Source organism: Equus asinus, chromosome 6 (genome assembly GCF_041296235.1).
Source record: "Equus asinus isolate D_3611 breed Donkey chromosome 6, EquAss-T2T_v2, whole genome shotgun sequence".
Lineage (NCBI taxonomy): Eukaryota > Metazoa > Chordata > Mammalia > Perissodactyla > Equidae > Equus > Equus asinus.
In genome coordinates this window covers 101,467,360-101,481,078 of record NC_091795.1, presented here as the reverse complement: position 1 = coordinate 101,481,078, position 13,719 = coordinate 101,467,360, and the positions used below count along the sequence as shown (strand labels likewise).

The following is a 13,719-nucleotide window of genomic DNA, read 5'->3' as shown; positions in this document are numbered from 1 at the left end:
TTGAACTGAAAAAAAACCCAAAAACAAAACAACGCCCTTGACTGGGGTGGGCAGTCCCTGAGGCCCAAGGATGCTCGGTAGTCTTTAAGGGAAAGTGGGTGGACCTGATGCTGTTTCTAACACGAAATATCTCAGAACATAAAGTGAGTACAAATGACATCAGAATAAATAAGCTTTTCAGAGTTTTTGGAAAATGCTGAGCGCGTACCAGTTCTAGAAGAAGACTTCCACCTCCGAGAGATTTCCGATGTCGCCCTCAGTGACGGGCAATGACACGTCCCGCCTCACAGACTGACTGGTTTGAATTGCCTCCAGCCCAGTGGCTCCAGCCAGAGACCTGGTAAACAATGAGTTGAGCTTTCTTGCACTTCAAGGCCACCTGACAGGGCATTAGGCATCTTTGGGAAACCAAATTAATTCCTGGGGGCTATCAGCTGCTGCTGCAGGGTGTCATACTCCTGTGGGGCCGCACATCCTTACTAAGCAGCGCCGTCCTCATTCACATCGTCATCACTTCGGGGGATGCGCGAAAAGGATGCACTCACAGAAGTCAGAAGCTGACTTCAGTCGTTTTCTCCTGGCACATAATTAACTTCAACAATTTTCTCCCAGGATGTAACAACATATGACCTTGTGCTTCTCTTCAGGGGAGGCACAAATTCACGGTTCTAAGTGTTCCCACGTCAGCAGCTGGAAGGACCCATGTTGACTGGAGTCTCCCAGTGTCAGTCCTGAGCTGGACATCCAAGCTGTCTTCAAGCTGGAAGTGTAGAGTTGCCGTTCTCTCTAGAATTCAGGGCCTCCTTAAGTCTGTAGTGACTGGTGCCTGGGAGAGAGGAGATAGTGTTTGAAATAAATCACAGTAACTTGGAGCCACTGTGGAGGCACAGACATCTGTCTCCCTTGCAAAACTCTCCTCCAGAAATGTTTCTATTCATTTATTTGTGTCAGCTTTATGGCCACTTTTCCAATGCTGCCATTAATCCAGATCTAATAAGGGAATAACACGGTGCTAAAAGTCCATCCCACTGGGGCCGGGATTCTTCCAACACAAGTGAGCAACGTCGGAGAGCGATGCCTCAGAGCCTGGAGGAGGGCCATGCACGGTGGCCACGAGTCCCCGGCCAGCACTGGACGCAGCTGTGGGCGTTTATCACGCTCTCTCCTGGTCCTGCTGCACTGGCTAGGTCTCTGATCATGCAGGATAAGAGCACAGACTCGCGGGATGTTGTAGACACACGTGAGTGCTTCGGGCTGCCATGACATCCTGGCGAGCTGCCGAAATGTGGAAGTCTGCCAGCAAAAAGAGAGACCATCGCCCAAGTAGTGAGGGTGACGTTCTATCATCGTTCATGAGGGAAACAGCACCTCCCCCAGGAGCTATGGAGTCTCAGTAAAGACACACCAACTGTAAGGATTCTGGACGCTCCATGAAAGCACAGTCCGGTCCCCCCATGCTGGCTGACTGCAGCTAATTCAATGCATTGCTGTCCCCTGGAGTTTTGCAGATTGAGCCGCTTTGGGGTGCTGGAGATCAACGAGGTGTCATCAGTAGACTTATTCCCCCGTGCTGTCCCTCCAGACACATGAAGTAACGTCGCTGCCTGCTGCCACGGGTCATCCTTGACCGGTTCCCGGGTGACATAGCAGTGATGTGAGCGACAGCAGCAGAGAGTCCATTTTCTGTGTGCCAGGAAGCCTGTGGTGCCATTGGCAGACCTGCAGATGGAAAGGAGCTCTCCCTGTCTTGTGTGTCACCACGGCCAGGACTGAGCCGTGCCTTTGGACGCGTGGACTCTGTGGCCCGGATCCGACACAGTGCTAGGAGCACACGATTCCTCTTGTTCTCACGCAGAGCATCCCGACCAGTCTCATTTCTTTAAGAGTGATCAGTACACGTTGTGTCTAGGATGGTGATAATAATTTAGAGTCAAAACAAACCAACTAACTTTTAAATACGTCTATTTCCAACACTCCAAAAGTTTTTAAAATTACTCAGCTTGCCATGATTCCTGCAGACTTCACTCCCTGCATGTTCTAAGTGTACACATCAGAAGCATGAAGGAATTTTAAAACGTCTGGATCCCCATCTTTTCCAACTCAAATGATTCTGCCACGTGGCCTCGCACGCCCCATGCCAGGTGTGCACTGCAGGGCCCACACGCGCAGCCTCGCTCCTTTCTGTTGCGATGACTCTGCAGCCACCACACAGACAGCCAGTTGTCGGTTATTCCCAAATGGATTTGTTCACAAATTCCAATGGAACACGGATACCATAGCAACTTTGTGCCCAAAATAATCCATTCAAAAAAAACAAAACAACTTCTTCTCTAACAAAAAATTCCCCCTATTGCTTTGCTCTGTGAACTGATATTTCCATTCTAATTTGTCTATCCTTTTTTTCAAATGTAGGGTATTTTAAGATGGAAAGTCTTTTATTTTCTCCTTTTACATATTCCTTTCCTTTTACATACGCCCCATAGATAATTTATTCTTATACAAGTGTTATACAAGTGAGTTGTTAGGAGTGCTCCTTTTTCCACACTAGATGATGAATTACACGGTCAACGGCAATCCCATGCCTGTCATCCACTCTGCAGACGTGCCGGCTCAGAAACACCGCTGGTGTGGACAGGTCTTGGGAACAGAAGGAGTTTTGCTGCAGTAATGAAGCCTGCCTCTCAGGACCCTTCTGAGATACACAAGAGAATGAACACATAACGAGCTATCATTGAAATTACTTCTGTTGATCCATCAGCAAACAACTCAGGCAGGCTGTCCTTCAGTTTTTTTTAACAAAAATTGGAAAGCACTTGATTTACATAAGGATTAGTTACCAACCATTAGTCTTTCATTTTCTCAATTTCTGGAAAATTTTCTGGGACATATCAAATGAGGCTTTATTGTGCCTGTGCCTTTTACTTAGAGGCACATCCTTAACATGACATGCTCAGAAGTAGTTTGTAAAATCAAAATATTATTAAACGCAGCTTTGCTTTGTCATGTACTTTATATTTTTATCAAAATATATTTCGACCAATAGAATAAAACTTCAGCCCAGTCTCTTTATTGAAAACATTCCCATTTACCCTAACAGCCTGGGTCCATTCTCACTGTCAAATCCATCAACCAAATATGACTTTCTAAGAGAAATCTTAGAAAAAGCCTGACATTTTTAATTCAAATAAATGTGTTAATACATGCTCCCTTGAGAGTCAGCTCACGTCTGAATTTAGAACATTCCAGAAAGTCCCAAAGGGCCCTGTTTCTAGCAGGAACTGGTCCTAAAGATAAATATATGTGACAGGAAAAGGCACAACCCCTGGATGGTTTATGGTGCCTTGATTAAAGGATGTTAACACAGCACGATTTCAAATTGTCTCTTTGATGGAAGCCCCAGAAGGCTCTGTCCTCCGGGGAAGGGCCCCACTGCACACCCCACAGGAGGCGAGACTGGCCAATGGAAAGGGAAGTTGTGCAGGGGCATTGATGGGCAGGACGCCTCAAATTCAGGTGCATTTTCCGGCAGAGCAGAGAGTGCTCTGGAACGAGGAGCTTTGGAAGTTGATGTTCTTGAGACGCTCCATGTCCATATACCCCTAGGGGAACCTCTGGGTACCCCCGGGTTGTGCACCCCACCTGGAGACCACTCTTGAAGCCCTGGGTCTCTGGGAAGCCAGCTGTCTCTATTTTCCTTGAGAATGGTTTATTACATTGGGACTGCTGCTTCCTTCCTCCCCATCTCATATGTGCCTCCACGTCTGTTTCCACAGAGACCATCCCAGGTGGGGAGCCTCCAACACAGCCCTGGCGAGATGGCTGCCTCCAGCCTATGAAGACGGCATCAGCGAGCCCAGAGGCTGGAACCCCCACTTCCTGTACAACGGGTTTCCACTGCCCTCGGTCGGTACCTCGGAACGCTGCTTCAGCTGGGTCGGAACTAGGTCCCCATGATGCTAACAATCTCCCATCGCCCCGGGGAGACCAGCCCTTCACTGAGCTCTGGGTCAACCCGGCAGGCTCTGTACCGCGCACTTACGTGACGCCTTTGGACCCTCACTCTCCTGTGAACTGGGGAGTCACCATCTTACCTCACAGCTCAGGGACTGAGGCCCTGAATGACTGAGGTCACTGAGCTGGTGAGTGGGACAGTGCGGGTTTACATTTGGTTTCCTCTAACTCTCTGGTCTTCACAATCACTTCAGTGTTTTCAAATAAATTCCTTTACGAATTCCATAAATTCCTTTGCACAAACTAATGATGCCACTTTACTCCCAGAGGTAAATTATTTGCTAAGCAGACTTATACCCAATCTACTGATCAATTTGGTAAAAACAAATGGGTATTTTCCCCCCAATTTGACTACTTGCTCTAATGAATGGGCCAGTCTCTTTCCTCTTGTCCTACATTTGACAACAGAATTCTTCAGGAATTCCATGCTCTGATCAGCCAAAAGAATCTCAGGATGAGAAGTCAGGATCTGAGATCAGATAATAGCCCATCCCAAAGTTCCCCCATGGAAACAAACAACTCCACCCGGACAGCTTTTCAGATGGCTGTTAGGTAAGAGGACAAGCATTCCTCAAAGCTGGGAGGACCAGGGTAGCACTGGGTGCTGTGGGACGGATGTGTGGAAGGCTCAGTGCTCCCCGATGCCCAGCACCAGCTATTTTGAGTTCTCCCTTCACCCCTAACTTGCTGGAAGTCACTTAACCTCTCAGCCTCAATTCCACTGTCCCTAAAACGGGGTGATAGCGCCTTACCTATCCTGTGCTGGATGCTAGACCAGTTCAACTCTAAGTATTACAAGAATATGATTCTATAAACCTCTATTTGCTCAGAATTATATAACTTTTTAGAAAAATCCAGAGCTCAAGTATCTTTAAATGTAGACTGTATTAGTTTCTTACTCCTGCTGTAACAAATTACCACGATTTTAGTGGTTTAAAACTACACTAATTTATTATCGTCCAGTTCAGTGGGTCGAAAGTCCGATGTGGGTCTCACTGGGCTGAAGCCACGGTGTCAGCAGGGCTGGTTCCTCCTGGAGGCTCCTGGGGAGAATCCTTTTCCTTGACTTTTCCAGCTCCTAGAGGCGCCCACATTCCTGGGCTCACAGCCTCCTCCTCCAAAGCCAGCAGCATTGCATCTCTCTGTGCCTCCCTTCCAAAAACTCATCTTCCGTGACTACAGTCAAGAAAGTTCTCTGAGGCCAGTCAGGTGGCATAGTGGTTAAGCTCACATGCTCCACTTTGGTGGCCTGGGGTTCACAGATTCAGATCCTGGGTGAGGACCTAGGACTGCTGGCCAAGCCACACTTTGGCGGCATCCCACATAAAACAGAGGAAGATTGGCACAGATGTTAGCTCAGCGACAATCTTCTTCAAGTAAAAAGAGGAAGATTGGCACAGATGTTAGCTCAGGGCCAATCTTACTCAGCAAAAAAAAAAAAGTCTCAGATTTTAAGGACCCATGTGATTAGATGGGATCCACTTGGAAGTCCAGGATAATCTCCCCATCTCAAGGTCTTTATAGGAACCACATCTGCAAAGTCCCCTTTGTGTCAAGTAATATGTTCTCAGTTTCCAGTGATTGGTGTATGGACATCTTTGGGGGGCCATTATTCTGCCTACTGAGACTAAGCAATGGACTGGCTCTGCTCACCGTGATCTGAGCCAATTAATCACAACGAGTTGGAGATGAAGAAAGGAAGTTTAATTAGATTAGCCAGCTAATTGGAAGATGGGTGACTAATATCTCAGAAACCCATCTCCAAGGACTCTAGAATCTTGAGGCAGTTATATAGGGGACATGGGCAATAAGGAGAGGTCCAGGGATGTTGGTCTCCAAGCATCACATTGTTCCGTTCTTCCATCAACTGTGATGGACGCCTTGTAGGTGTGTTTCCCACCTGTGGTCAGCCTGTTCTTGGAGAGAAACTCATAGAACAGAGTTTTAATTTATCAGGTCTTCGGGGAGCACGTACGCAAGTGGAGGCCATAAGTCAGGAGGGCACGTGAATGTTTTAGAGTACGTGGAAAGCAGCGAGTAGTCACACAGACTGCTCGCCTTTTTAGCCATTTACATAACAAGATGGCCTCACTGATGCTCACTTACACTACCACCGTCCACCCTCTGACCCGAAAGATTCATATCCATTCCACATGCAAAATGTATTTACCCCATCCCAAGGCCCCCAAAAGTCTCAGCCTATTACAGCATCAATTCAAAGTCCAAAATCTGATCTAAATCTCAGCATGTTAAGAGTCCCAAATCTCATCACCTAAATAATCTACATCAGGTATGGGGAAGCCTCTTAGTAAGACCCCTCTTGGGGCAAAATTCCTCTCCTTTTGGACCTGTGAAACTAGAAAACTGTTGTTTGCTGCCAAAATATGCTGGTAGGACAGGCACAGGACAACAGCTGCAGACATCCTGTTTCAGAAAGGAGGACACGGAAGGAAAGAAGAAATCACTGATCCCAAACAACTTTGAAATCAGGCCAGGCAAACTCCGTTAGGTTTCAGGGCCTGGGAACCACCCTCTGTGACTTGAAGCTCCACCCTCTGAGTCATGGGCTATATGGCACTAATGGCTAGTTGTTTAATCAATGACTCAGAATTTAATCCCCAAAGCACAGCAACATGTTTGCATCCATTTACAGATGAGGACACTAAGGCCCAGAGCAGTTAACTGAGAGGGCCTGGATGACCACAAACCAGTGCGGCATTCGGAGCACAGCCTGGGTGTCTGTCTTCCCACCACAACCCCAGGGACTCCACCTTCCACGAGCACCAGCTGCCCTCTGGACCAGCACCTGTTAAAAAGCAAAGCTGCCTGTTATTTTAATCTCAAGACAAGTTTATTCAGGAATAGCCAAAAGAATTGCAATCTGGGACACGCGTGCTTTGGCAAACCGTAGGCAAACCCAGACAACAGAGGGGAACTGCCTTTATATAGACAAGGGGGAGAGGGAGGGGCTGTTCTAAAGGAAAGACCATTGGGGGAGAGAAACACATCAGGGCGGGAACGCCTTCTCATTGGCTGGGCTGTGGCATTTCTCATTGGCTGAGCAGCACTGTTTCTCATTGGCTGAGCTGTGGCGTTTCTCATTGGCTGAGCAGCACTGTTTCTCATTGGCTGAGCTGTGGCGTTTCTCATTGGTTGAGCAGCACTGTTTCTCATTGGCTGAGCTGTTGCCAGGTGGGGAGACCAATCTTCCTTCAGTGCTAAAGTAGTTGTGCTTCCTGTGGGGATGCAGGCATCTGCCTTTTCCCGTTTGTTGAAATGGAGGACGTCTGATGGGCTGGGTGCTCCCCTGCAGACCTCCTGACCCAGTTTAGTTGAGGTCTCTCTTCTTTTTTTTTTTTTTAATATATTTTTTTATTGAGTTATTGATAGGTTACAATCTTGTGAAATTTCAGTTGTACATTAATGTTTGTCAGTCATGTTGTAGGTGCACCACTTCACCCTTTGTGCCCACCCCCCACCCCACCTTTCCCCTGGTATCCACTAAACTGTTCTTAGTCCATAATTTTAAATTCTTGAGGTCTCTGTTCTTAACTTGTATGCACCACACCATGACGTGCAGGTGCCCTGGCCCCTGAGCGAGCCCCACAAATGACTGCACTCCAAGTGCCATGTCTCTCTCAGTGCTCCCCACTCAGACAGGTGGTCTCTGGCACCCAGGTCCGGGAGGTGACCAGACAAGTCATTCAAGTCTCCAACGAGGCCGTTACAGAGGACGACCAGTATTCCGACCTCCTGACAGCGTGGGGCCAGTACATCGACCACGACATCGCCTTCACGCCCCAGAGCACCAGCAGAGCCGCCTTCCGGGGCGGCGCCGACTGCCAGCTGACATGCGAGAGCCGAAGCCCCTGCTTCCCCATAGAGGTCAGAGGTTAAGCTTCTTAATTTCTACCATGAAACCAATAGATGCATTAAAAAAGTCAAGCAGAAAGGCGTAAGATAAAACGTCCGAGTCCCCGTTTGTCCTGTTGGGGCGCGGGGGGGAGACAACAACTGCCATGAATTTCCTATGCACATATGTGCATGTGACATACATACGTGTGCACACAGGCTTTATTTATGTACCTGTGTCCTGCATTGCTCTGAACCTGGGTCACTCGGCAATAATTCTTACGCTTCTCTCCATATCGTTAAGTGGACAGAAATTGGATTGTTTTATGATTTCTTAACATCCCATTGTGTATGCATCACAACTCATTTAACCAGTTCACTTATTAATGAGCATTTAAGTTGTTTCCACTTTGTTGTTGTTACGCTGTCACAAATGAAGCAAAGAACATATTCCAACCTAAACCTCCGTGCACACGTGCATGCCTAACAGACAAGTCACTGGGGACAGAGTGGCAGCTCTTGAGCAGGTGCAGTAAAATTTGGATAGATACTGCCAAGTTGTTCCACATTAATATGGCTCTGATTGCCCCTCTTACTAGCAGGGAGAGAGACAGTCCAGGCAGGATTTTTAATTCTCTTTGGAAAACACCTTTGAAGCTGACAAGAGCTGCTTTCTACCTACCAGCAAAGACTGTTCCGGGCTCAGGCGCTCACTAGCCTTCGTCCCATAAACCCTCCCCGAGCAGCTGCTCTGCTGGCTGTGCCCTGGCTAGGAAGGCGGCCCCCTGGAAGAGGCGTGCGCTGGGCGAGCCAGACGCACAACCAGCGGTTACCATAGACTGAGCTTGAGGTCTCTGTTCTGCAGAGCAGGCCCCAATAGGTGAGGCACGTAAATAAAGTATACCGAAAGGAAGAATTTGGGGAAAGGAGAAACGAGCACCCTGACGGTGCATCAGTCATAGCGCAAGCTGCACCCCAACCCTGTCTAAGCCCCCTGACCCGGGGAGAAGCGGGGTGCTGGCTTGAACTGGCGGCAGGTGGCAGGACTGGACACCGGCGGAGACGCCGGTGTTGGCGGGTCGTGGCCAGCCTGGAGCTTCTGGTGTCTTTACGAAGGTGCCCCGGTCCCCGGGCTGACCTGTGTCCCCTCTTCCGGCAGCTCCCCGCCGCCGACGCCTCGCTGACCGCGGGCCCTGCCTGTCTGCCCTTCTACCGCTCCTCCGCCGCCTGCGGCACCGGCACCCAGGGCGCCCTCTTCGGCAACGTGTCCTCGGCACACCCGCGGCAGCAGATGAACGGGCTGACCTCCTTCCTCGACGCGTCCACCGTGTACGGCAGCTCGCCGGCCTCGGAGAAGCTGCTGCGGAACTGGACCAGCGCCGAGGGGCTGCTGCGGGTCAACACGCGCCACCAGGACGCGGGCCGCGCGTACCTGCCCTTCGTGCCGCCGCCCGCGCCCTCGGCCTGCGCCCCCGAGCCCGGCGCCGACCCCGCGGCCCGTGCGCCCTGTTTCCTGGCCGGGGACGGCCGCGCCAGCGAGATCCCCTCCCTGGCGGCCGTGCACACGCTGTGGCTGCGCGAGCACAACCGCCTGGCCGCGGCGCTCAAGGCCCTCAACGCGCACTGGAGCGCCGACACCGCCTACCAGGAGGCGCGCAAGATCGTGGGCGCCCTGCACCAGGTGCGAGCAAGGGCATCCGGGGCGCACTGCGTGGGCGCCCGCAAAGCCTTCAGGGGTTACGCAGCCCGCTGCGGGAGGACTCGGTGCTCGCTCCTTTGTGGCAGCTGCTCCTCCCCTCTAGGGGGGCGGTGAGGATGATAACAGTGGCCACAGCTACTCAGCGAGTCCCGGCTCATTTCCTCCAGGGCTCTCCAGGCGCCCAGACTGTTCCGAGGGTTTTATGGATTTTAGCCGTTTAATCCTCAAAGCAGCCCTTTGAGATGGGTGTCCGCCAATGGTTTTGATATTTTTATGTTTTAGAAACAATGGAGAAAGTGCAGAGGAAAACAATCTGTGTGGGATCTGGGGATTAGCGAGGTAAACTGAGTCTGTGGTGATAAATTTTGACATTGAGTCAGAGGAGCCGGGACGGGGTTTGGGGGTGGCCATTTCTCAGTCGTGTGGTGGTGGAGAAAACGCCTGTGGGGTTGGGTCACCGCCGTCACTGCTCTCTCAGGGCCGTTTGGGGAATGAGGGGGTTGCTTACGCTGATGGTCCCCACGCCTGTGTCCGTGCTCCAGGCCCTGCCTGGGCACTAGGCGTCCCTCTGTCCTCACAAGGACCCTGTTCGTCCCGTGATAGGAGGAGGAGGTAGGGTCTTGTCCAGGTTCACAGTGACCTGGTGATGGCATGGGCCATCCTGGGCACAGCCCGGCTTTCCTGCCTTTGGTCCACCATGGCCCAGGCAGCCAGGGTCCGACCCCAGGTCCCAGAGCCCGGCCGTGCCAGGTCACCCTGTAGATGCTGGGAGCCAGGAGCCCCAGTTCCTCTGCGCTCCAGGCGAGGCTGGTCTGCAGGCCGGTGCTGGCGATTCTTCTCCAGCCACACAAGGATTTCACGTTTTAACACCCGTGTGTGTGAGGAGAGCATCAGCTGAGGCTGAGTATGTGTGTGGGGAGGGGGTTTGGGGGGTGTGGTACGTGTGTGTGTGACGTGTGCTGCGTGTCTGTGGTGTGTGTGCTGTGTGTGTGGCACCTGTGTGCACGTGTGAGTGTCAAGTGGGTGCAGGAGAGGCAACGTGAAGCGGGAACGTGGCACACAAGCCCAGAGTCTGCCTGAGGCTGTGTTGACCCCGAGGCTGAGTCTGGGGAGCCCCCTCACTGACCCGCAGCCTGGCTGGAGGGCTGTGATAGATGGGTCAGTGGACACCATAGCAGGGCACGCCGGGTGGGATCTGCGAGGAGGGCACTGGAGCGTCAAGAGGGCGGCAGAGCGACGTGACCAGGAAGCTCAGCCGGGTCTTGAGTAAAGTTCAGGCGGCTGCCACCCGTCACCCGGCCTCCCCAGCACAGCAGGGTCTGACTCAGTCAGGAGACAGCAGCGTTCAGGTTTCCATTTCCTCGTGTCTTCCCTCGGGCACACTGTCAGTCTGAGGGAAATCCAGGTGATGGATCACTCTCCCTTTCCCGGTTGCTACTCGCCAGTGTGTTGTGCGTTTTGGGTATTTTGTTAGGATCCGTCTGTGCCCTTCCCTGAATGGGGGCTCCATGGAGCCAGGGTTTTGTTGGTCTAATTCTTTCCCAGCACCTGGAAAAAGTGGGCCGGGCACAAAGCAGGCGCTGCCGGAATATATGTTGACTTTATGAATGAAGCCGCGATCCCAAGAATAATCCCGGGCCCTGCCCAGCTGTCCCCCGAGAGCCAGGATTTTGTTTCAACGTCGTCAGAGGAGGAAGAGTGTCAGCAGCTGAGGGCCTGGGACGCGCTGCTGGATCACAGGTCTGCCGGCCTGTGCCCAGAGAGGGGCCACGGCTGTCAGGTGCCCCGTCTCTGCCCAGCATGTTTCTGGTGGCTGAGGGTGAGCTTCACTTGCTGCATTGCCCTGGACTTGTAAATGGGAGAGGGCGTGGCTCTGGAGGTCCCGGGGTCCTGGCTGCCATGGGAGAGGTGCCGTCCATCTGCCGTCCATCTGCCGGCTCTTCCCAGTGGGTAAATAACCATGGTCAGTAGGAAAGTGCCCTGGTGCTGCATACCACCAGTTCCGCTGTTTTCTGCTCTTTTAAAGCATTAATACTCTTTTCTTCTTAGTTTTGCATTTCACCTTCAGTTTTCTTTTTGCATTTTTTCCAGCCAATAGCTTCTCCTTAGTGTTTTTTCCAAATACCTTTGAAACCTTAAAATGACGAGCAGCTGTGTGCAACGTGTCGCTAAAACCACAGCCGAGACTTCGAGCTGTGTTTGAAAGAGCCATGGTGGCTGGGAGACCGTTGCTCTCCTTTCCCTGGTTTTACTGACCCACCATTTGGTAACCTTAGGATCTGAAGCTCTCCTCCTGAAAAGCATTAGGTAATTAAAAAGGATATCAGGGCAAACTTTAAAAAGAGAGAGAGCGTCAACCCACCCAGCCCCTCCTCCTGAGAGCCCGCCGGGGCCAGGGTGACACAGGGCTCGGCTCTCTGCTCCTGGTCCTCCCAACCAGCCGGAAGCAGGAGGCCCAGCCTCAGGACAAGGGAGCCCCTTCTCCGTCTCCTGCCTCTGTCCAGCCTCACGGCTGCCCCACATCTGTGAAGGCCCAACCCCCACCCCGCTCTCCATGAAGATCTTTGCTCTGGATTCGTTCGTAGAGAACTGACTGAGGTATCTACTTGGGCCCCGGGAACAATGGTCCTCTGCTGGGGTGCCTGCCTGGGGTCTCCCTCTGCGCTAGCTCCTCGAGGCCGGCATCATCTCAGGAGGTTTACAGAGGATGTGCTCAGGAAAATATGCCCTTGGTGGCCTCAGGTCCCACAGGTCCCCAATTCCATAAGCCCTACCTCCTGCCACTAAGATGGAAGCTCTCACACTTACACACTCCCTAAGTTAATCTAGTGTGATACACAGAACACAGAATCAGAGGCTCACTTTGACAGGACCCATGTCCTACAGACCGGAAGAAGGTGAGACAGGAGAGACGCCAGCACAGGTGTGAGGGCAGAGGAGGGACGGGAGTTCTGACCCAGTCTGAGTGCCGTCCGGCGATGCCGAGTGGTGGCCTGCAAGGGGGCAGGTGAGGGCCTTCGGTTTGGATGTTGTGTATCCCCAGGTATCAGAGAGCAGAGCCGGCTCCCAGAGAACAGCCTTCATTTCCCCAGAACCACAGGGGCCAGAAGAGGCTTTAACTAGGAGGCCAGGCCAGACCCAGAGGGGCAGACCTCCCTGTGGAGGCCTGTCTGAAGGAGGAGGGCGGGTCCTCAGGGAGGGGAGGACTGTCAGCTGAGCTCAGCTATGGGTCTTGGCTGCACCTGACGAGCCTGTCTTGAGGTCAGTTACTCTTCCCAAAGAGAGAGAGAGAAGATAAAGATGGACAATGGGCTCCTTTCCCGGGGCCGGGAAGATTCGAGAAAGGATATCCTTCGGTAGGAGCTTTTGCCTCCCTGGCCCCTGGCGCCCTGGATGTCCGTGGACAAGGTCAAGATGCCTCTATCCAGACGTGAGCTGGGGTGGCTCCAACCCCCGGGCCCACCTTTCTGGGCAGCCAGGCCCTGCCTCCAGGCAGACCATGTCCAGGTGGTTCCCACTCCAGGGTTGCCTGCAGGACACAGCAAACCTGGACCCCCAGCTCACCGGGAGCAGTCAACCCGCTGAACAGCCCTCAGTACATGCTGGAGAATGCCCATCTCTGGGGAGCCAACCCTGCACTGGTTATACCAGACTACCCAGGCACTTTGGAGAGAATGTGACTGACTTTTCTGCAGGGAGCAGGCTAGCCCTGCTGAGAAGAGAGGTTCCGAGTGAGGGGCACATTTGGCTGAGTCAGTGCTTCCCAAATACCCATTCACAATGACTGCGGTGCAGGCCTCTGCTCCTGGTCCTCCCTCCATCCCCACTCCTTGCCATCCTTCCTCCGTGCTGGCCACGAAGGCGAGCAGAGGTCCAGATGCCCAAGCCCATGGTCTCCGCGAGAACCGGCAGGGAACCAGAAGGTCTGGACGAGGATGGACAAGCCAGACGGAGGTCGCCCTCAGGAGATGGAGATCCAAGAGGCGCCAGGAGAGGAAGGAAACATCCCCACACACCCAGGAAGACGAGGCAGGAGACACAGGGACTTGATGATGGTGTTCCAGCCTCCTGTGACCAAGCACGGAAACAGCGGAGGGGTTTTCAGAAGAATTGCTGTGGAAATTCCCAAGAGCTGCTCGTGAGTCGAACGTTTAAGG

At 52.4% G+C, this 13,719-nt stretch overlaps 1 protein-coding gene across 1 annotated transcript in view; it reads left to right on the top strand.

Moving 5' to 3' along the window:
• Positions 1 to 13,719, top strand: part of TPO (thyroid peroxidase) — a 54,310-nt gene that overhangs the window by 17,881 nt on the left and 22,710 nt on the right. The window contains exons 5-7 of the mRNA XM_044771860.2: positions 3,774 to 3,903; positions 7,690 to 7,896; positions 9,023 to 9,544. Coding sequence (XP_044627795.2) covers positions 3,774 to 3,903; positions 7,690 to 7,896; positions 9,023 to 9,544 — 859 coding nt within the window. The remainder of the gene's footprint in view (positions 1 to 3,773; positions 3,904 to 7,689; positions 7,897 to 9,022; positions 9,545 to 13,719) is intronic.